Source organism: Coffea eugenioides, chromosome 6 (genome assembly GCF_003713205.1).
Source record: "Coffea eugenioides isolate CCC68of chromosome 6, Ceug_1.0, whole genome shotgun sequence".
Classification (NCBI taxonomy): domain Eukaryota; kingdom Viridiplantae; phylum Streptophyta; class Magnoliopsida; order Gentianales; family Rubiaceae; genus Coffea; species Coffea eugenioides.
This window is the reverse complement of record NC_040040.1, coordinates 18613456-18637352: the sequence shown is the minus strand read 5'-3', so window position 1 is coordinate 18637352 and position 23897 is coordinate 18613456. Positions and strand designations below refer to the sequence as shown.

Here is a 23897-nt window from a genome sequence, read left to right as displayed (position 1 = left end):
TAATAAATTTTGGGTCACCCGATCTATGAGTGGGATCATAGATCAAGTCTATCCAAATATTTACCAAGCGCTAACCTGGTCTCTCATGCTTTTCTTTTTGGATTAGTCCATAATATTTGTCACTTACTCAATACAGCAAAAAGCTATTCCTTGATTTCCAAGTTTTACCCTTAATTGTTATTAATTGTCATAAATTAATTGTCATTAATTTGGAGTCCGAGAGGAATTGCAAATTCAGATAATTATTTAAAGAAGGAAGTGATTGTGGGCTCCGTGTCATTCATGTCTTCTCACACAAAGAAGGACTCAGACAATTAATTAAAGCAAGAAAGTGATTTGTGGGCTCCGTGTCTTCTCACACAAAGAAGGACACTGAAGTATTTAATCCTACAGCTGACAATATCAATACAACAACTATTCCTTCCCTCCTCCCTCCCTGCCCGTCTCTCAAATCATTATGGCTGTCTTCTTGCCCTTCCTTTGTACAACCATCAAAACCTTCTGCTAAACTTTTCTTTAATCTTTAAATTCAGCTTCCTCATCAAAAGTTTTTCTTCTCTCACAAACACCCTCTTAACGATGGTTAGATCATCTAGGATCTTGCAGTCCCACATGAAATCAAATTCCTCAATATTTACCATAGTTTGGTGATGTGGCAAATTCTATACCGCTTGATCTATGGATGGGACTACTTTTCTGTAGATTCATTACGTGAAATTCACGGACTCCTAGATTGAGTTGGCTATATATGGTAAAAATACTTCTCCTCACAAGTTTATGTAGATGGAGTTGGCTATATGCATGGTGAAACTACTCGACTACTTTTACTGTAGATTCATTGAGTACTACCCGACTGGCCAAACGCAGACCGATTTTTACTGAACAAAACGGTCCAACTGGATTTCAGTATTCACTCCACACTCAAAAATAATTTCCAAGTCTTTACGTTCGCAACTTCGTGTCGTATATATTCTCCAACTTTGTCGGTCCTTCTCACTTTCAGCATTTTGCTCGCTTTCCAGCTCATTGTTCTTCTCAGCTTCTTCTCTCTCTATCTGGTTCTTTCCGAGAAGAAAAATGGCGTTTGGAGCCAGGAACGAGCAGGAAGTCAGAGAAATCGTGAAGCCTCGCACCGACAAAAGAGACTACCGAAGAATTGTTCTTCACAACGCTCTCGAGGTCCTCCTCATCAGCGATCCAGAAACCGACAAGGTACTAAATTTCAATCCATCCATCCGGTTTCCTCTTTTTCCCCCTGCTTAATTTATTTTGTTGATTTAGTATTAAATTTTCTTGCGAAAATTATTTTTATTAAAATTCTACTGCTTTTTTGGTCATTTTTTTCCTTGTCATTGATGCGTATTTTGTTGGAGTTTCAGTGCGCAGCTTCGATGAATGTTGGAGTAGGTTCTTTTAGTGATCCAGAAGGTCTTGAAGGCCTCGCGCATTTTCTTGGTATGATATTTTGATTTATTTTCTCAGTCTTTAATTATTGCAAATAAATTTATATTTCTCATTGTATAATCTCCACAAGCATATACATATGCACTTCGACTTCTTGCTTGTAGTTGCTTCTAATTGTACACTTACCATTGAATGAAAATGGATGACGTGTACAAATAGTTTCTTGATAATTTTTTTTTTAATTTTGGTTTTAACAGAAGTAAAGATATTGTTGACTCGTAATCCGTGAATATAAGATATTAGGGGAGTTAAAGTTGTTCATTTTGGTATTTTATTTTTAAAATTTTGGTTTTTCTTTTTTCTTTTTTTGGGTGGGGGAAGGGGTGTTTGCTGTGAGATTTTGAGTTCGTTGGACTGATTTTCGATGTAGAGAGCTTGAACACCAAGAGTGGCTGCTGTAATTTTTGACTAAAAAGTTTTTCTATTAATAACAATTCCCAAAAAGAATATAACAAAGATGGAATCTTCCCCCCACCCATCATCCCCTCCTCGACCTCAAAACTGAGAAATCATAATCGAATCTAATACATAAATAAAATGAAGTGAAAAAAGTTGGGGGCTTCATTCTAGAAAGCTGTTGTATTTAATGGAGTACTGAGTGGCAGTTTAGTTTTATTTAACTTACTCAAATTGAATTCTTGTAAATATTTGATTCCATAGGTGAAGTTGTACTCATATCCCCTTTTATGATCTAGATGGTATTTTTTTTTTAATCAAATTTGTCACTTTCTTTCTGCTGTCAAATCAAGTTCTCTTTGTTCCCTGCCCACAAGAACAAAAGAAATAATTAGTAAAATTACTAAAGCAAATAAATGACAAAGGAAAAGAAATTGGGGACTTCCCTATACAAAGATGTTGTATTTTGTTAATTATAGAGCGGCACTTGTTGTAGTTTTGCATAACTTAATCAAATTGGAATCATCATGTAGATTTTATTATGCAGGTGAAGTTGTACTTTTCTCCCTCATTGTGATGTAGTTATTCCATGAATTATACAAGTTTTTCCAGATAATCTGATTTTCTCAGGCCTTACAATTGTGCTTCTACAAAATGTGATTTATGCTGAAATCTTTTCCTCATTCAGTGTCCCGAACTCATGGTTTTCTAGTAGAAGGTTTTTCAAAATATAACTTCTTAAGGTTTTTGTATGGTTTTTAATGTTGTCGACTAATGATTACAGAGCATATGCTATTCTATGCGAGTGAAAAGTATCACTTGGAAGACAGTTACTCGAAGTACATCACAGAGGTACCTTTTCTTTGCCTAATGTTGTAGGTTGTCATTTTCCTACTTGTTGAAATTGTGACTCCTTTTTCTAGTCTTTGAGTCTTACTGATATGATTTTGTTCTTGAGTTTGAGAATTGCACATTTTGTAATTTCTATATATGCTCTGTGTTTGTGTATTTTTGTCCTGCTTGTGATGCATCCTCAGCTTAATTAGTCTACGAACTGAAACCTGATAATTAATAGGGGAACACGAGTGACTGATTTCCTGCCAAAATTTATAGCCTGGGCTTTTGAAAATCATTGAATTGTTTCAGTTCTCCTGACAAGAAAATTAATATCAAGCACTTTTTTACCTGATTTGAGAATTTAACAGTAAGACATTTTTGTATTCTTAGGATAAAAGTACGTAAAAATTTGTTTAAATCTCAATTGGATTCTACTGTTTTAAGTTTGTTAAGGATTTGAAGATTATTTGAAGAAACATGTACTGACCTTGGGGCTTCAATTTCATTGTATACATTTCAACTTCGACTTCAGTTCTATGGATTGTATAGTTAAATTTGTATATGTCTTCTGGATAGGTTGATGACACAATAGTAACTATTGTTTTTATTACAGTTGTTTGGTTCTTTGTAGTGGTTGTGTTGCCCCTGAGAGGATGGGGGGGGGGGAGATATTAACCATTAAATGGAGGTCTTTTTGTTCATTAGCTGCTTTTATGGTGGGCGAGCCCATTTGAGTAGGGCAGTACTGATAACAGTTTTGTAAGAGAACCATAAGAGACTCTACTATCAAACATATATGATGAGGGTAGAACTTGGGAGAACTCTTCTTAAATTTGCTACAAAGGTTGAGGAATTTGGTTTCTACTTTGGCACTGTGAATATTATCCCTGATAAGGTATTATTGCTAAAAGAGGAAGAAAGGAGAGGCAAGAGCCCTTCTAGTGTTAGAAGTTAAAGAAAGCCGCTATTGAGATTCTGAAATTATGATGAGGAAGAAGTCCCGGAATGGACCCCCAAGGTAAGATTGAGAAGACCAATAGTTAAGAGGAAAAAATCTTGGAGCTTCTATTCAATATTTCCTTAAGAATGAACCCCCAAGGTAAGATTGATCTGAATATTTGAGGAATGGAACTTTAGACATTAGCTTAAATTACAATGCTCCCAATACTTTTCATTAAGAAAAACTACACATCCTTTTCAGTTTTCATCACCATGTTTTGACTAGACCTCATGTAACTATATAGGTGATGTCTAGATAATACTGTGTGGAAAAGATTTCTCTTCACATACGTTCATCTAGTTGTAGTATGCAATTTTTTTTTTTGATAAAAAATAGTTGTAGTATAAAACACGATCAAGCAAAACCTGGATAGCTTGAAATTTTTTTCCTTTTTCTTTTTGGGGGGGGGGGGGGGGGGGGGTGCTTTTAGCTTGTAAAAATATTGAACAAGTACTAAATCCTTCCCTTGTGCCTTTCTAGTGAACTTGGAATTTAGAATCTCATGTAGATCAGTTTGTGAAACTTTTTAGCTTCCATATCTTGCTCCAGTATCAGTTGAGGCCTTAATCTTTTTGATCCTAGCACTACATTGTTTGTGGTGAATAACTTAGGAATTATACAGGTGAATTGAATTGTTGAAGTAAGATTGGGGCTTGCTTAATTATCTTGAATAAGTAACTCTTTTATTCTGGAATTGGTACACCTTATCAAACATTGTTAGCAATTAAAAGGACATGAGTGAGCTATGGTTGAGGAAAGTAATTAATAGTGAGATGTCTTCCTTTGTAACTTAATTGCTCTGTGAAGGCTGATTATTATCTTTCTTAATCAAGCACTTGGGAAAATGATATTCTACACAACACACAGCTCTATGTGATAGAAACAAAGTAAAAGATGGCCCACTTCCTAATTTTTAGCCATTTCCACATCTGTGCCTTTGCTTAGGCATCTGATTGTTATCAATTGCTTTTTGTAGCTGAACTCGGTCTAAAATTAATCGTGATATACAATATGGTTTTGTTTCTGTTGTTTTAGCATGGTGGAAGTACAAATGCTTTCACATCTTCTGAGCAGACCAACTACCATTTTGAAGTAAATGCTGACAGTTTTGAAGAAGCTTTGGACAGGTAAGACGTTTACATCCTAATATTGGTTTCTTTTAATTTACATCTATGGGTTTTTTTTTTTTTTTTTTGTTAATGTGATTTTGTTTCTTCAGATTTGCACAGTTTTTTATCAAACCATTGATGTCAGCTGATGCTACAATGAGGGAAATAAAAGCTGTTGACTCTGGTTAGGCTTTTAATTTTCCGCTTCTTGGTTTATATCTAGTCAATAAGATAATTGCTGAATTACTCTCACACTCTCTTGTAGAGCACCAGAAGAATTTACTATCTGATGTTTGGAGAATGAACCAGGTGAATTATTCCACATCCTACATCTAGAGGGGATGTTGCTTTGACATTGCAACTGTTTGTAGTGTTAGTATTCCAATTAGAGTACCATCATTACTACTTTTTGAAGTCTATCATGGGATGGTAGTTTTCCTTTTCTCTGCCCCTGGATATTACTGGTTATCTACTGGTATGGTACACGTTGGGCATGACTAACTGTTCACTTGATAGGAATGGATGCATGGTAGGTATATGCTAGATATACTTGGTAAATCCCTTTCTTTTTTGTGTCTTTTCATTGCTATTAATCCAGTGCCAATACATCTTGGCCACTTAATTTCAATTTCCTGGGATGTAAATAACTGCAACATTCATTTGAATTAGTTGCTAATTTGCTTATGAGCTCGAGCTCAAGGACGTCAAGAGCCATAGTATCATGTGGTCTTGGTTGTTCATGTATGCGCCTTGTCTGTTTTTCTTCTACCCTATAAACAGCCAATTGACATCTCTATCTGGTTTGAGCAATGAAACTTGTGAAGTACCATGACTTTCTCCTCTTTAAAGGACCTTCTTGAAATTGGACTATTTTCCAATTTTTTAATTGGTGATGAAGATCTGCTTCCCCAGGAAAAAAAAAAAAGGCTGTTCTTAGCCTTTTGTGCTATGTAAAGTGAAGTGGTTCCAATCAAGTTAAAAATGGCATGATTCTCCACCACTATAGGCTCCAGCCTGTGCTAGGCTATCGGTTATAAAAAGTGACTGGACTCTAGCCTCGTTTTGGCACATGAAAAACTCCTCCAGTTCTATATCACTCTTACTTTCCATAAGGCTGCCTGTCGAGATGTTCATTTGAGTTGTTACATTAACAGCAACATCTTAATAGAGGTAGTGTAGAATACGTTGGTTGAGGTGGATAAGTGGCAAGACTGCAAGTGATTTGCTAAGTCTCTCATTCAAACATGAAGTTTGCACCATGAAAGACCAAATATGAGTTGTTTTTAAGTTCTTTCGAGCAATGATGTAGCAAACCTATTGAATTGTTTTTATTCCATTTAACTATTTGGATATCCCTTTTATGTAGCTTGGGAAATAATTCAAATGTTTTTCCTTCTTAAAATATCACTGTGCAGCTCCAGAAACATCTGAGTTCAAAAGATCATCCATACAATAAATTCAGCACAGGTATGGAAAATGATTAGGGGTTCAAGTGATTATTTACCAAATGTCCTTGCTTCACGTATTTAGAAACACCAAATTGAGTATGTTTATTGTGTGATGCATGAGTTTATATGCTTGGGCCAGAGGCTTTGGGAGACAAGTATGTTCTTCTTTTTCTTGTTATGACTGTTCTGAACTCATGTACGAATAGCATGGCTTGTACCTCTTTTGCCTTACCCATATTATGAAGGGGAATTTACATCTAGAGGAAGATAATATCTGTCCTTCCTTGTACGTTTTTTTTTGTCTATTTTGCAAATCAGTGAGGTATGGCTTATGCGTGCTTATCTAGTCTTGATGTCTGCTTTAAAACTAGGTGTTTATAGTGAAGCTTTACTCTTTGATGTCATGTCCTGTAAGGAAGTGCATCTTTGCCAGCTGGTGTCTTCTGTTTATATTATCCTGAATAAATGATTGGGTACATGCGAATTTATTGGCTATATAGCTTTAGGAAGTAAATCAGTGCTAAGCATAACACAATTCTTCATTTGGTTCTGTAAAAAACTTTGATAAGATTCTCCTTCGTTAGCTTTGTCATCTTTCATTTGTGCTCTATTCTGACATTCTGTTAAGCTTTTGCACATTCTTTTCAAATGTCTTCTTCTTACATGAAGCTTACGCTGCTCTATACAAATATATTGCTTAAACGTGAGAGTATATTTTGGTCCTCTTCCTCTAGGTAATGTTGTTAGCTGACTAATTGAACTCTCTGGTTTTGCTTATGGCACTAAATTCTTTAATTTTACTTTGATTAATTATATCGTTAAAAGTTTAACGATTGCATGTTCTATCATTCTTTACTCTCTTCCTACTGTGATTTATACTAAGGATTTTTTTTTTATTCGACTTATATGCTGAGATTACTCTTGGATGGCTGTTTAGCAAAACCCATATTACATAGGTTGTATTGTTATATCGTAGAGAGAATTGACACAAATGTGCCTTCTGGTGTAAGTAACTTTACTTTTCTGAATGGTGGAGAGATTAGCAAAAGCAGCACACGTCCAGATTCAAGGACTGCAGATTTGATGCCATAGATGGGTTCATGTTTGATATGGTTATGCTTCCAGTCTTTCTTGTGAATTGTGGCTTCTTGTGTTGGCATCTAGTTGATTTTTCTACATATTCTCTTGCTGGATAACTTCCTACAGACTACATTATAGTTCTTTTGCAGCTTTAGCAGGCAGTGTTGGTGTCAAATTCTTTATTTATGCCCCTTAAATATTGCTGATTGTTTTAATTTGGCAGCTTTTCAGTTTTGTCCTTTCTTATGGAGCTTTGCTTATGAACTCAACGAACTTGTTTAGTTGCGATTAGTATCTCAGGGAAAATTTATGCTTTCTATAAATATGTATCTGTTTTTCAATGAGGATGATCTTTATACATCTTGCATTGTGCTTTTGTACTAGACATTGTACTTAATCTTGCTGTGCAAATTCTTCATTTTCGTTTTAATTCTCCAAGATTTACATGACTTTTTTTTAGTGCTTACTATGCTTGAATACACTGATAAATCATTGCATGAATAGGGAGCTGGGAGACATTGGAGGTGCGGCCAAAAACAAGGGGGGTGGATACCAGGCAGGAACTTTTAAAATTTTACAAAGACAATTATTCAGCCAACCTCATGCATTTGGTTGTTTATGCAAAGGGTAAAGAACTACTTGCATGTTTTTGTTACTAAAACACTTCACTATCAGCTGGATTGAACTTTATTCATGTGAATATGTTCAGATGGCCTTGATAAAGCTCAATCCATGGTTGAAAACAAGTTTCAGGAAATTCGAAATATCAATAGGAGTTCTCCCTGTTTTGCTGGTCAGCCTTGCACCTCAGAACATCTTCAGGTACTTGAACAAATTAAGCAATTCTATCATGATTTTTCAGTCTAGAAGCAAAGAATGACTGATTGCCAATTGGATTGCACGAATGTTGGATATTGCTTTCATTCTGTTAAGTTTCAATGGATAATGTGATAGCATATTATGACAAAAGAACTTCTTCACAGGAATATATATAATTATTTGGTTCTTGTATCACACTTCCAATTTATTTTATCATAGAAATAGCTATCATTTTCAATGCAGGGTTAACATTTTATATAAAAATATTTCTTAATGTTCATATTTATACTCGTTGGAGCTGCACTTTTGGAGATTCTCAAGCCATTTCATTTTTCTTGCTTTGGCACATCCCCTACTATATTAAAAGACAGTACTCTACCATAATTTTGGTTAGTTGCGAGACCAAAATTTGACCTTGGGTCTAGCTTGCTGGATAACTCCTCTTTTAGGTTAGAGCATTGGAAGAGTCCAGCCAGGTTATTGTGATTGATAGTGATAGTTTTAGAGTTTGACCAAAATTAGAACTGATACTACTGACCAAACTTCTACACTTACAATGCTCCTGAATTACATGGACTCACTCGCTGCTAAAATAAAGCTATATCAAAACCAGTGATAAATTGAAGGTGTGCCATGAGGCAAGGCAATGCAGTGAAAATTATTAGGAGCATGGAGGAGGTGGCATAAGTGTCATGAGAACAACACTGGGCAAATTCCAAGTGTTGACTCAGCACTTGGGCATAAAGGTGGACTCTCTTGGGCAAGAAAATAGGTAAAGCTATTCGTGGGTCACTGGAGAGAAGAGCAGGAGGGGCTCGCCCTTTATGTGCAATGAGAATTGCATTACATAATGCCTCCACCTTTTAAAACATCATTTGATACTAAAGCCCTGTTCTCGTATGCTTTAGATTTTGCAATACCTGATTATGGAAAGTGATCATAAAGAACAATCAGCATCGGCAAAAGCTACTATTTGCTTAATTATAGATTTTAGCATTTTATCTATTAAAAATCTATAATCTAAATATGAAAGCAAACGAGAACATCATTAAAATTGATTATCCAAATCAGAATCTATAATCACCTAAAATAATCAATTGAGAACAAGCTCTAAATACTTGGTTATGGGGGTAGGATTCGGATGATACATAGTTATCTCAGATGCAAGAAGAATCAGAATGTGGCCTGGAAAAGAAAAGCATAGAAAATGTGAAAAGAACTCATGTTTATACATATGACAACACAGGATCTTTTTTCAGCTACAAGACTTTCACTTCCTTGGGACAATTCTGAGGCTGTAAAGTCTTCAAAGATTTTATGGCAGGGATTGAGAGTGTGAACTTGTGGAGAATTAGTTTAAGATAATTCGCTTCTTTTGCACAGTATAATTGGTTTCTTTCTAATGCATTGATCCATGGTAAACTCTAGCTTTTCAATGTTCTTTGATGTAGTGGATCACCAATTTCTCTTCAGTGTCTATCTTATTAACTTCTATTCGGGAACAATAAAAGGCTTTGTTTTATTCTGGTGCTGGTTTTCTGTTTGGTTGTCTTGTCAAGTCCTTTGTTGTCAACTTAAAATTATAGAGAATCATGGCTAAATCTAATTTGATGAAATTTGTGTGGCTAGTTTATTTAAGAGCTTTACACCACATCTATTGGGTTTTTTTGGAGTCAAGTAAAATCCCCTTCAATGATGCTGTGTTTTTACCCAACCAAGAATCAGAGATTGAAATTTAAAAGTTGATTACGTAGGCAATGATGGGAACTGGATGCAACATCAATAACAACTTTAACTAATCCTTTTGTCTTCTATAATTTTCATTCAATTTGTGAAAATATGTGAGTTCTTTTTTCCTTTTTTCTCATTATTGAGGTTGTTACTTTGTTCTTTGCTTGTGTTCCTTTATTCAGATTCTTGTCAAAGCTGTTCCAATAAAACAAGGTCACAAGTTGAGAATAATATGGCCAATAACTCCTGGCATACGCCATTATAAGGATGGACCAAGCAGGTACCTGGGTCACTTGATTGGACATGAAGGAGAAGGATCTTTATTTTATATTTTGAAAAAATTGGGTGGGTTCTCGAACAGCACTAGAAAAATTTGACTATTTCTCGACCATAACCTCCCCTTCCTTTCTCCTGCCCCTTGTAACTTAAGAGTAAACTTGTATTTCTTACCTTTTCATTATGTGATATTCAACCGAACCTGGAGCACTATCAAACTCTTCAAGCAGATATCAGAATATCGACTTAGTTTTTAGTTACTTGTGTATAATGTGTAAACTGTCTGAATCCTTTACTTGAATACCATGATTGATTTATTTAACGCTTGCATGACATGAGATTAAACTTATTGTTTTGGTCCAATCATGCCTAATGAGTTTGTAAAATTAATTTTTTCAAGCAAAAAAGAAAATTGGAAGTATACTTTTTAGTTTTCAGAAAAAAAAAAGAATTTTTCAAATCGAAACTTCTGGAGTTACTATCAATTTCTGACTTTGGCTGATGCTGCAAGTTTCTATACTAATTTTTTCCTGTTATTTGGTTTTTCTGTGTGTCAGAGAGCACATGCTATTCCATTTTCTTCTCCTTTTCACAGAAGGTATTTTGATTCAGAAACAACTTTTGCAGGTTGGGCAACAAGTTTGTCTGCCGGTGAACCAGATTGGACATATGAATTCTCATTCTTCAAAGTAGTTATTGATCTGACAGATGCTGGCCACGGTAAGTATTTTCTCTTTTCCTTCTTTTTGAGGGTCGGGGGGTGGGGGGAGGAATTTTTCCAATTATTCTAGTGGACTTCTTGTTCTGTTGGGTTTGAATTCAGGTGATAGAACTTTTTACTTTTCAAAGAATAATCATTAGAAATTCATCTCTCTCTTCCATTACCTGAAACTTTAGGTCTTATTCCATGCTATATTCAACTCTTGATATAACTGCAGAGCATTCTGAGGATATTGTGGCACTACTATTCAGATATATTCAACTTCTGCAAATATCTGGTGCCTGCAAATGGATATTTGATGAGGTAACCTCCTGCTTTACAAGTTGGCAGTCTATGTACTCTGAGCGGCTAGCCGAATGTACAAAAAAATCTGAATTCCCACAAATAACTGCTTTATGTCTCGCTCAGATACCAATATGGACACAATTTTTAAAAAATAGAATAGACCCATAAAATGGCATGCTACCCATGAGGATCTCGGAAATCTACTTCTAAGTTGAAGAGAATTGTCAAGATCCTTCTAAATGCATGTACTATATAAAGAGGACGCCATTTAAGCCAGACTCCCAATTTGCGGCACTGCCATGGTAATGGCTCTAACTAGTAAACTGGGATGGGTTTTGACTTTATTGATCATGGACTGTTGAGTACATCTTATGCTTTCCCACTTTAAAGAAAATTTTGTTGTTAAGTTAGTGGTCAGCTTTACACTTGTCCCATTTTATGTTTCTCGTTGGACAAATGATCCTAACGGCACGAGCAACTTGATGCAAGTTTAAATTGGAGGATTACTTTAGGTCTCTTTGTTGTTGCATGTTTGAACTTTTCTTCCAAAGAGAAGTTTTTGTTGTCTAATTTATACACTACAACTTTTAGGCGTTGGTCTATAGTTTTGGGCTCCATTACGAATTATCTTAATGGATAGCCCCAGAATTTGTGGCGTGCATCACATACTATGTTCGTTTATGTTCTCAGACATTTAGCTAGGAATATTTTCTTAGGGAGAAGTTCAGTGAAAGTTCTTTGTTATTTTTCTTAAACTGGTTGATCAAGTTGGTTTTGCTTTTGCTTTTTAATTTTGTTTTTCATATATACCATGGCCAATGTTTTTACATTACTGTTGATTGAGATAGCAGATCACAGAAGGAAGCTCCTAATTAACTTATCCAGAAGAACTTTTTTTTTCTTCTTGAAGTTCATTGACTGTGTGGCAACTTGAAGATGCATGAATTTTGCCATTTTACAACCTATTTTTCACTTTTATGAATTATATCATTATTGTCCATGTTATTGTTGGTGATGTCACTCTCTGGATCTTATTGTTTGATAAAAAATGGAATTCTTGCGCTGAGACATAGCTATAAAGGCATTTTGGAGCACTAATAATCTGTTTCTCTCCTTTTTATTGAAGATTTCAGCTATTTCCGAGACTGCATTCCACTATAAAGATAAAATTCGTCCTGTGGATTATGTCGTTCATGTTGCAATGAATATGCAGGTAATTATAATGATCTCTGGTGCTTGTGCCTTTCTTGGTTATTTTTTGCAGTACAATTGATTGATTATTCTGAATGCATAATTGAAGTTTTGGTTTGGATTGTTCTGGATCTTGAAATATGAGATGTATTGGCAGTTTTTCAGATGTTTAGCAAGTGTACTGTTTAATTTTTCTTTATGGGATAGCATTTTGCGCATGCAGCTAGTGTAACTGTTTGATGTGCTGATTTTCCTTCACAGAAAATTTAACACCAAATCGGAATCGATTTCACTCTCTCACCTTAGATGCTTCTTGTTTAAGTGCTTGGAATTTCTGGGTATTATGGAATGATAATATAGAATTCATGTTGTAAAGCAATTTCTTAGTAGCTGCTAATTCTGTACTTTGATGGGTATACAATGAGAAGCCAGATTGTGTTGATAAAAAGAAAGTTCTTCTGCATAGGTGATGAATAAAGTTTCTTGGTAGTAGGAACTGAATGTTTACTTAAAATTGGCTTTCAGCTGAATAGTGGCTAGTAGTCTTGATGGTTCTTTTTGAATATAAGTATAGATCCTTGGTACTACCTTCACTCAATTACATGTTGTCTTTAGTTGCTTCTAGAGTTGAGATGGAAAAGGGACATTCTTCGCTAATAAGTTCTTACATCTACCCTGACTGATGTTTGCTTTTATTTCCAATTGTGTTGGTGAGTTTCTTTTCAGTTGTATCCTCCAGAAGATTGGCTGGTGGGATCATCTCTGCCTTCCAATTTTAGCCAAGGCATCATCCAGTCAATGTTAGATGAACTGACTCCATGTAATGTCAGGTGGGTGATTGCTGCTTCATGATATACTTCCAGAAAAGGCACGTTGGTCTCTGAATTTAGGCAAAATTAGTTAATGTTTAAGCCATATTCATGAATTTTAATTTTAAATTGTTAAAGTAAGATTATGGATCTCTTAGTTGGATAGTTATTTTGTTTGTAGCCATATTTATGATTGGTTTCTTTGACACTGGGACCGATAGCTTAAATATAAGAGTCAAGTTAAAAGAAAAATTGAAAAAGAAAGAAAAAAGAAAAGAGTTGAAAAGGGATGGACACAACATTCCAAATCGTGCTCCTTCTCTGTATACAGTATATAATATTTGATTCAGGTTAAGTTATTCTCCAGATCTATTCACGTTGTCGGCTTACTCTTAAAGTTATGTTATTTAAGGAGGCCTTACGTAGGCAAAAAGACCTTTTTTTGGCAAAGAATTATACTGCAGAGCCCCTCTACCCATTCAAAAAATCTTAGTAGAGAGACTCGTTAGGTGAGAGGCAGCTTGTGGTGCTCCCCCTTTGGACTTTTTAGAGAGGTATAGAACTGTTTTATTCCCTACAGGGTGACATAAATAGGCAGGGGCATTTTACCTGCTTTGTTGCATGGTGGCTGATGCAAGAATGAGCTTGAGGCTACATGTTCATGTTTGTCTGCTGCCTTTTACATGTTGAGCACATAGGGTTCCATCACTTGCTTTTAGGGCTTAGTGACTATTCAGATTTGCATTTGTGTTCTCTCTTACTTCATTCTCATGGTTTCTCAAGTGCTTCTGTTTGGTCCGTGTAATCCATGTAATATCCAATGATTAAAGTTGGTAAATTTGAAAACTATGGGAAAACCTGTGCTGTCTAAAGTTATATTCTCCAATTATTAGGTATGATGATGGTTGTATTTTTTTTCTCAACATAACATGGAAATAGAAGCATGAGACTTCTGTTCTTTTCATCAGAGTTAGCTTATACAGGTGCTATAGGTAGAGTTGAATAAACACCAAATTGTCAAAGCTACCCAATTTGAGGGCTACACTGTCAGAAGTACTAGTCTACTGATACACAAGGTAACTTTGTGCACGTTTTTCTTAGAAGTTGCCAAAGAGACCCTAAGCTGCTGAAGCTTAACCTGGATCATCTTCTAACATAACACAAATAAAATGCAAATTGCAACTATAACTTATTGCAAGTATGGTGATCAAATTAAATCATAGAGAAATTTGTAATATAGAGAATTAGATTTCAAAAACTATTACTGTTTAGCAAGTCCATGACAATTAAGATGACAGAGAAATACTTGTACAGGTCCACAATATCATACTACTTCCGAAGTTCAAGATATTTTATTGACTAGTGTTTCATGGTTTAGCAAGAGGTCAATCACCATTCTCTGGGACCAGTATTTCGACCATAAGGTGTCTTTTGAAAATCCCTTGTCATAGTACCCTAAGATTGACTATGATGCTACAAACCTATTCTAAAAGATCAGTTTGATCTCTGATTATTATTTTTCTAAATCTTATGGTCTCGGTATGTTGAGTTAAACTATAAACACCTGTTGGTATAATGGTGAATGCTGCATTATCCGTCTATCTTTAAATATCTGTATATTTCCACTAAAATTAGACCTATATTTGACAGGGTTTTTTGGGAGTCAACAAATTTTGAGGGGCATACAGACATGATTGAGCCTTGGTATGGAACTGCATTTTCTGTTGAAAAGTTGACTAGTTCTATGATTCAGGTTTGTCTGCTGGCTATCTGTTATTGGAGATAACTTCGCTTTCCATTTTATTTTTTGCTGTCGGAACTTGTACAATTTACTCATAGGATTGTAAAAACACCTGTATTATTGCAGCAATGGATGGAAAAGGCTCCTAATGAACATCTATGTCTACCTTCCCCCAATTTATTCATTCCAACTGATCTATCTCTAAAAGAAGTATCAGACAAGGTATTAAAGTTAACATCTTAATTGATTAGATTTTGAGTCATTGAACTTTACGAATTGCTTTAAGTTTTGGAACAGGCAGAATTTCCTGTACTTTTGTGGAAATCACCATATTCAAGGTTGTGGTACAAGCATGATACAGTTTTTCTGACTCCAAAGGCATATGTTAAGATAGATTTCAGCTGTCCGTGCTCTGGGAATTCTCCTGAATCAATAGTTCTCGCTGACATTTTCACACGTCTATTAATGGACTACTTGAATGAATATGGTATGTTGCACAATCTTGATGTTGAAAGATGAGCTCTGCCAAGTTGACTATGTAAAAGTCATTGTTCGCTTTGAACAGCTTCACCCTTTATTGTCTGGCAAATGTCTATGTTTCTTTGTTCTCATTAGTCTATACCTGTTTGTACATGTCTTGTGATGTTTGTTATCTCATATTGCACTGGTGCTTGCACATGTGCTTAATTTAGAAGAAAATCTTATGTTAATTTGCAATTTTCAGCCTATGATGCACAGGTTGCGGGCCTTTATTATGCGGTCAGTAATACAGACAATGGTTTTCAGGTGCTTGTTATGCCTCTCTATCTGTTTTTAAGGTTTTTGATCGCTTTGTTGGTTTGAAGAAGTTAAGTTGCACTTTGTCCTCCCTCTCTTATATGAGTTTCACTTGATTTCAGAATTTGAATCACTCATATGGTAGTTTATTTATTGTGTCTGTTCATTGATTTACTCTATTGATTGTTAATGATATCAAGATTGAAGTTTATTTAAACATTTGAGGTGCATATGAATTAAATGCTTCATTGGTTATTCAATGAACTTTTCTGAAAGGCTTGTCAGCACAGGCAAATGATTATAGTAGATAATAAAAGGGATGCATTAATCATGTTACCTGAGCTAGAAAGTAATTCTTCCTTCTGACTGCTGATTCATATCATTAGTTGCTTTTTTCCGATAATTTGCATTCTTGAAATATATGAAGTATCTTCTTGACCTTTGCTATTGCATTTTGTCACATTTCTGTCAAACTTCCAGATTTGTGTTATTGCTCCATAGTAATTTTTCCCATTCGAGTTGCATATGATGTTTTTATTACTTATGATCTTTGACTTCTTATTCATTTGTATCCCTCTTCATAGGTGACAGTGGTTGGATATAATCACAAATTAAGGGTCCTGCTCGAAACTGTTGTTGGAAAAATTGCAAATTTTGAAGTAAAACCTGACAGATTTTCTGTAATTAAGGTCAGAACTAACTTTCTTTCTGTATATACTGTCAACCACTTATTACAGCTTAACTTCTATCATTATCTGCTTCTGCCTGTTTCTTCTCTTTGTCTTTCAAAAGCTCAAGTCTTTTCAGTTTATTTTCTCAATACTGTCATTAAAAAGAGTCGACTTAGCTGTGCTGTATGAAGATTGCTGGTTTTTTGGAGATGATTTAGAATAGTATCATATGCATCATCATTTGGAAAATCATGTTAACTGGTGAAAATGAAATTTTTATGCTTGTTGGATTTGGAACCTAGTGGTTCATAAACATTTGCGACAAAAATATTTTTTTCAAAACAAAAGATACGGTTGATTGTCTATCAAGTGATAATGATGGGAAAGGAATGTGTTATGCGTTGAGAAGTATAGTTTGTATTTCCATTATCCTTTTGTTAGTCAAACAACTTTTATCTATGTTGACACACACTAGTCTCAATTGTTTATCAAGTCTTGTGAACAGCTAATGCAATATCGGTTACCTTGATCTTCTAGTCATCTAGTCATCCTCTAGTAAAATTTTCCCCGATCAAAATTATTGTAAAGGTAAAGAAAGCTCTTTTATGTCTTTTATTCGAGAAATTCACCAAAACAAAAATGTAAAGGATTGACAAATGTCGGTATGATACAGGAATAGAACTAAATTTTCCTCACTTTAACATGATAAACTACATGCAATAAGTTTAAGCTGATAAAAAATATACCAAAAGAATTAATGGCACTTGTTATAGGAATTGAAACATATGCATTCTGATAATAGCAGAATATGCAATCCATACAAAAGAACCTCTATAGCACTGATTTAATGTCAGAGACTTGTTTCTCAAATTATGGTCATTGGCTAATTGATTTGTTGGTTCTAGGTAGTGGTTGCCAACTTTTATCAGCTAGATTATACATTGCAGAATATCAAGTATTGCAGCATTGCTGGTAGATGTGGCCAGTTGCATGTAATCTTGTGGAACTACTGGGGAATTGGCTCTATTCTCTCTTGTTTTAAATGTTCTCCCTAATGGCTGAAATTTGGTAGTTGAGTTGTTTAAAATGTTGAAATAAAGTACTGAATGATGTACATACATCAGAAACAGTGGGAGAATTGACATGAATAAGCACAAAGGTGGTGATAATATAGCTGCAAAACAGCAAATGCTTCTGATGTTTAGCTGGATCTTTGAAACACTTTTATCAGATGTTTTCACCATAACTTCTTTCTTTTACTTTCTGATAGGAGATGGTGACAAAAGATTATCAAAATTTCAAGTTCCAACAACCTTATCAGCAGGCTATGTATTACTGCTCATTGATTTTACATGACCAAGCATTGCCATGGACTGAGCAACTTGAAGTTCTTCCACATCTTCAAGTTGACAACCTTCTTAAATTTTATCCGCAGATGCTATCAAGGACCTTCTTGGAATGCTATATTGCAGGTTACTATAGATTGACTTTTTCTAGATTATTAACTGGCTTTAGCTTATGAACCGAACTTTTATAACTGTCACCTTTTTTCAGGAAATATTGAGCCAAAGGAAGCAGAATCGATCATACAACACATTGAAAATGTCTTTTACAAGGGTCCCCAGCCTTTATCCCTGGCTTTATTTGCATCTCAGCATTTGTCTACTAGAGTTGTCAAGCTTGAAAGGGGCGTAAATTACTCCTATAATGCAGAAGGTCTTAATCCAAGTGATGAAAATTCTGCTCTTCTGCATTATATTCAGGTACATGTCTTGAAAGCCTTAGGAAATAGTAATGACTACCATAATGCCCTCTGAATCTAATAGAATTCTAGATTTGTATAAACTAAAATATGCATGTCTGAGCAAAAATTGTTTGACTATATTTTGATCCTTTCCATCTGTGTAGGACTGAGAAAAAATATTGCTAAAAGTTTTTGAGTTAGTACAAGCTTTCTTCTGGATGTATGAAAGAACCAAAGCCACACCCATATGTAGGAAGTCCAATGCCTCTACTTCTACCACTGAATTTCAAGCGTCAGACAGAATATGTAGATAGTGGGGTTTCAGATAGTAATTATAGGTATTGAGTACATTTGTCTGAATGTGTCCCACTAATTTTACATTTAGGGTCCGTTTGTTTCGGGTGAAAATGTTTTCCAAGAAAATATTTTCCTAATTTCCCGTGTTTGGTTGCACAAAAGTTACTGAAAACATTTTCCTATGTAAAATATTTTCACTCATCTTATGGAAAACAATGAGTTTGTTTGGACAAAGAGAATTTGGCAAAAAAAATTTTGCCTCACAAATTCCAATCACCTTTTTATCTTCCCAATCACCTTTTTATCTCACATACATCACATCACAAAAAGTGCTACAGTAAATATCTCAAATAAATCATCTAAATAAACTCTTATCCAAACAAACTCAGTTTCCCTTCCAAACTTACTGAAGTTGTTTTCCGAAATGCATGCATCCCGCCTGTAGTATGTTCCAAACTTACTGAAAACATCTTGTAGTATGTTCTTTTTTTTTTTAGTGTAAACAGGAGGACTCGAATCCAAGACCTCTTCCTTACACTCCCTCCCCGTACCACCCAACCCAACCCAACCCAACCCTCCCCCTAGTATATTCAAAATAAATAAAAAAAAAAACCTCATCCTGCTCATCCTATGCTAGTAATTAATTATGTATAATAAGGACATTCTTTTCTAGAGAAATTTTCAGCAGTGAGAGTGCAAGATATATGTCACAATAAGCATTGCATGTGATTGATATTTGACACTAAATGGCCAGCAATTTGTTTATTGCTTAAGGAGATTTTTTTATTCATATATACATTTCTCCAAGATTTTTTAAAGTTAAACAATGAGATAAATTTTCTTATTTTGCATGGGAAGAAGTATGTAGTTATAATGTGTAGAAAGTAAAGATATATATATAGATAAAAGTGAAAATATTTCAAAAGTTAAACAAACACCAGAAAAATGAAGTAAGAAAATATTTTCAATAAGCTAACCAAACACCTGAAAATGATGAAAGGGAAATGATTTTCATGGAAAATTACTTCCACGGAAAATATTTTCTCAAGGAAAACATTTTACTTCCAACCAAACAGACCCTTAGTTAATCCTTTTTTCAAAGGAAAATGGTTTGATTTAAGTTAACAACAACGTGAAATTTATTGAATTTTCTACTTTAAACAAAATGTGTCTCTTAGCATCCTATTTTCTTCTTGTAAATTCTGGATCGACAACTCATATTAAGCTGCCTGCTCACTTGGAGTATAAGTGATCTTTCAGAGTTATTTTTTGCTGCTCATGATCATTCCTCTACCTTTAGAGAGACTGTTTCTATTGTATGCCTGTTTAAGCAGTAAATTTTTTAATCAGTGTTCGTGAGATCCCCGCTTTTGTTCTAGACACAGGCGATACATTTACTTATGGGTCAAAAAAGAAGTATTATTTTGGAAAGATTGTGTATGTTCTTTTGTTATTTCCATGTTGTATGCAAGTCTGTCTTTATGTCAAAGACATGGTTGTGTGAAAATCCATTAATTTGTGGAGCAAAGGAAAGGCACCAATTTCCAGTGAAAAGCATACAGGAGATGCCTTTGCAGATTCACAGACAGTGAGTTAAGAACTAACCTGAAACATCTTCTGCTGGTGCATTTTTAAGCCAAAAGCTCTTGAAGGAAAATAAAAGGCCTTTGGCAATCAGAACTAAGTTTTTGGTGTCTTGTCAAGCTCGGCAATCAGCTTCTGTAATAGTATATAAATCTTGTAAAATCTAATTTCTTCCCCTACTCAAGATATGCTTTTTGCCTTTTTATGTGTCCTTTCAGGACTTATGTAGGTTGACCCATTTTTATATGTCTTGCTAAAGTTCTAATGCAAAAAGTTCTTGAAAGTGCAGGTGCATCAGGATGATTTCAAGTTGAATGTTAAACTTCAGCTGTTTTGTTTGATAGCCAAGCAACCAGCTTTCCACCAGCTTAGATCAGTCGAGCAGCTTGGTTACATCACTGTACTTATGCAAAGGTATGCAACATGTTGCATGGAGGAGGATATTCCGATCATATGTTCTGTACTATTTAATATTTTTTCCATAACAGGGATGATTTGGGAGTTCGAGGAGTACAATTTATCATCCAATCTACAGTAAAGGTATTCATAGACTTATCTTATTTTATTCAACAATGTTTAAGCCCTTTTTCATTTTTACGGATATTGATATATTTATTACTCACAACAAACTCTTTTGGCAGGGTCCTAAACATATTAATTCCAGAGTTGAGGCATTTCTCAAGATCTTTGAGAGTAAACTGTATGAGATCGCCCCTGAAGAATTCAAGGTAAGCTTAACAAACTTGTAGGATTTGTTTTGTTGCTGACAAAATTAAGGGGCATTAGTCATCCCATGAATTCCTTGTCTTGAGATTGAGGATCATTGATACTTAAATTCCTCTCAACTTATTCCGTGTACCTGATTGAAATTATAAGAGTAACTTAAAGCCCATTGATGGCAAATTTTGAGAGTAATCCACGTGCAGGTTTGGATTAAAAAGGATGAGAAAGGATACTATAGTTAACAGAAATTTCCTTCCATTGTTATTCTAATAGCACCTAATAGCCAAATAATTACCGTTTACACCTACAACCTAAGATTCTTAATTTTCATTTTTAGTGGTTTACTGGCCGGTTTACTTGCCATATTGGGTTAAAAAATATTGGCAATGGGAGGTTGGCCTGGTGCCGTGGGAGAAATCTGCGAGGACAGGGATGGATGAAGAAAAGCTCCCCCAACCTTATTGGGATCAAGATGGTTTCAGGCATCTCCCAGATAAAATGACACATATTAGTCTTAAGTAGGATTGTTCTATGTGCACTTATATGTGCAGACATAGCTGAATTTTTATATAAATTTACACACTGTGTCGTGCCAGATGTTATTTATGCATTTATATGCACACACATACAGAAAGACGTATATTTATGCATGTCTAATATAGACATATGAAGTTATTGAAAGACTCTTTCTGTCGCACATTGTAGGCATATTTAGTAAAGTATATATATCATATATATATTTTTTAAAAATTTCATGATTTTCTTTTTGTGTATAATTTCCAAACTTTGTTGTTGTTTTTGGTATGTTTGTGTTTAATTTGTGAACATTATGTTTTAGCTTTACTGATACTTTCATATTTTATGTCACAGTTGGATATTTGAGCTGAATAGTAATTTACATAAAAATATATTCTTTCAATTAATGATTTTTGTAAAAACACACGCTGAAAGCTAACGTCCAAGTTAGGCCCATTGGGGATGTGGGGGAGGGGGGATAAATTGTTCAGATGAGGTAGGTGGTGGGGAATGGTACCCTTCTCCCAAATTATTGTTATTAGTTACAACTACCATTCGTCATTGATCATCCCCCCTAATATCTGGTTGTTTTGAGGTTACTAAAATTGTATTTTTCATGGATTCTAATATAATTGCATCAGTTTTATGGTCAAGCCTTGGCTATATGAAGAATGTTCGAGGACATAACGACTGGGGTTAAGTTAGAATTACAATTTCTTCACTTGGCTCTTTCGGGCTTTTGACATAGCTTCTGCAGTTCACACATTTTTGGGCAATGATATTTGTTAATATGTTATATTCATTTATTATTTGGTTTAGACATTTTTGGCAATATGATGTCTTGTCTATTGATCTTTTTCTTACGCCATTCTTTCACTGACAAAGTTGGCTTTGGACTAATATCTAATGTTCCTTCATGCTCATTTAGGTTAGGTCAGCAACAGAAGTATTTTTAGTTATTTACTGTATTATTGGTTTGAGATTCCGGAAGGCATTTCAAAGTCTAGTGGCTTAGATTTTTTTCCCCTTGATGATTTTATGAAAAAGAACCTTTGATTTGTTTATGCTGCAGAAAAATGTTAATGCACTTATTGATTTGAAGCTTGAGAAATACAAGAATTTACAAGAAGAATCTCGATTTTATTGGCGAGAAATTTCTGATGGAACCCTCAAATTTGACAGGAGAGAACGTGAGGTACAAGTTTTTTCTTTATGAGTTGCTCAAACTTCTTGCTTATCTTCTTACTTGACTTGTGGAAGTGCTTCTTTTTTTTTTTTTTTTCTACTCAATGGGACATAGATTGCTCCGGTGTCTGCATATGTGTTTTTTATTCCAGAGACTCTGAAAAGTATTTGAAATCCTTGGTTATTGTTGAAACAGGTTGCAATATTGAAACATTTGACCAAAAACGATCTCATAGATTTTTTCAATGAACACATTAGAGTTGGCGCCCCTCAAAAGAAGTCATTAAGTGTGCAAATTTATGGAAGTTCTTATTCTTCTGAGTACAAAGTTGAGTCGGTTGAACCTGGCATTCATCAAATCGAGGATGTATTTAGTTTTAAGAGATCTCATCCTCTCTTTGGATCATTTAAAGGAGGCATTGGTCTTGTAAAGTTATAATTTTGGTTGTTCAATTGTACAAGTTTATGTACAAGATATCATTGAGAAAAAAGGATTTGCCATCCAATTTATCAACAAAATGAGGGCAGGAGATCAGGCATAAGCATGGATGATGATGTATTGATGTGTTTATGAGAATTAAGGTTATGCACAACTCTTGTTACTACTTTTTAATTTAGTTTAGTTCATATTGTTGCCCACATAATTGACCTTTTTCCCTCTGGAACTTGTTTGAATATTTGACATTTTTCCCTTAAAATGTCGACACAAGGATGATCCAGACATGTAGTATATATGGATTGCTCATCATTAATCTGTCAGGAATCCTAACTGAATTAGTGATATTCTTCTGGGTTTAGCATCCAGAAGATGAAGATGAGAGCTATCCAGTAGATGAAGATAAACAAAGAAATGAAGCTTTGAAAGAACTGAGAAGGAGAGAATTAAAGAAAGAGGGAAATTGAGAAATGGAAATTGTAATCTGTTGTTGCCTGCCTTATCCTTCCATCATTTACTAGTATATGTCCATGTTTATATGCTCACTCGCTCAAATTCCCACCAAAACTACACTTCTAAAACTAGCAATATTAACAAGTAAAACATCGATTATCCAATATATTTGGAGTCATGACACAATCCCGGAAGAGACTTGGACATAAACATTGTGATGTTCTTATTAGCAATGATAACGATCCCAAAACAGAGATTTCACACTTTTTGTTTGGTGCTTCCTAGTATACTTGTTCTAGTTTAGACTCGATCTTAGTTCCTTCTGCACCCAGTTTATCATACATAACTTATTGTGGAGCTACTTGTGCAACCATGTATTTGTGTTATAGTAATTAGTAGGTAGTATTTTCTTTTTTTAACAATTCTATCAATACTCATTAAATTCAAATTGCATGAGTATTGTATTGACTAAGGTATAGAAGTAGGTAGGTTTTGAATTTTGTTGTTCTTATGTGATTTGAACTATGTGATATACTAAAAGTATATAAAATTTGCTAAATCTATTCTTTTTTAAAAAAATTTTATGCGAAATCTATTCTTGTTT

The 23897-nt window shown here is 34.7% G+C and overlaps 1 protein-coding gene across 1 annotated transcript; it reads left to right on the top strand.

The window, feature by feature from the left end:
- The first annotated feature begins 458 nt into the window (after positions 1-458).
- On the top strand, positions 459-23048 carry LOC113773236 (insulin-degrading enzyme-like 1, peroxisomal). Its single transcript, XM_027317836.1, has 27 exons — positions 459-751; positions 1023-1212; positions 1380-1455; positions 2645-2712; positions 4733-4824; positions 4917-4990; positions 5072-5115; positions 6222-6273; positions 7839-7961; positions 8044-8156; positions 10067-10229; positions 10788-10880; positions 11099-11184; positions 12293-12379; positions 13084-13187; positions 14817-14919; positions 15034-15129; positions 15205-15394; positions 15632-15693; positions 16269-16373; positions 17626-17827; positions 17910-18118; positions 20270-20394; positions 20469-20520; positions 20622-20708; positions 22292-22414; positions 22601-23048. Exons 2-27 carry the CDS (start codon positions 1078-1080, stop codon positions 22841-22843), a joined length of 2907 nt encoding a protein of 968 aa, XP_027173637.1. The 5' UTR covers positions 459-751; positions 1023-1077; the 3' UTR covers positions 22844-23048.
- Positions 23049-23897: the final 849 nt, after the last annotated feature.

Excerpts from the sequence above, each read along its gene's own strand:
- LOC113773236 (XM_027317836.1), top strand. The coding sequence starts at position 1,078 with ATGGCGTTTGGAGCCAGGAACGAGCAGGAAGTCAGAGAAATCGTGAAG. Across the intron at positions 4,825-4,916 it reads TTTGAAGAAGCTTTGGACAG|ATTTGCACAGTTTTTTATCA; the intron begins GTAAGACGTTTA and ends TTGTTTCTTCAG. Across the intron at positions 8,157-10,066 it reads GCACCTCAGAACATCTTCAG|ATTCTTGTCAAAGCTGTTCC; the intron begins GTACTTGAACAA and ends TCCTTTATTCAG.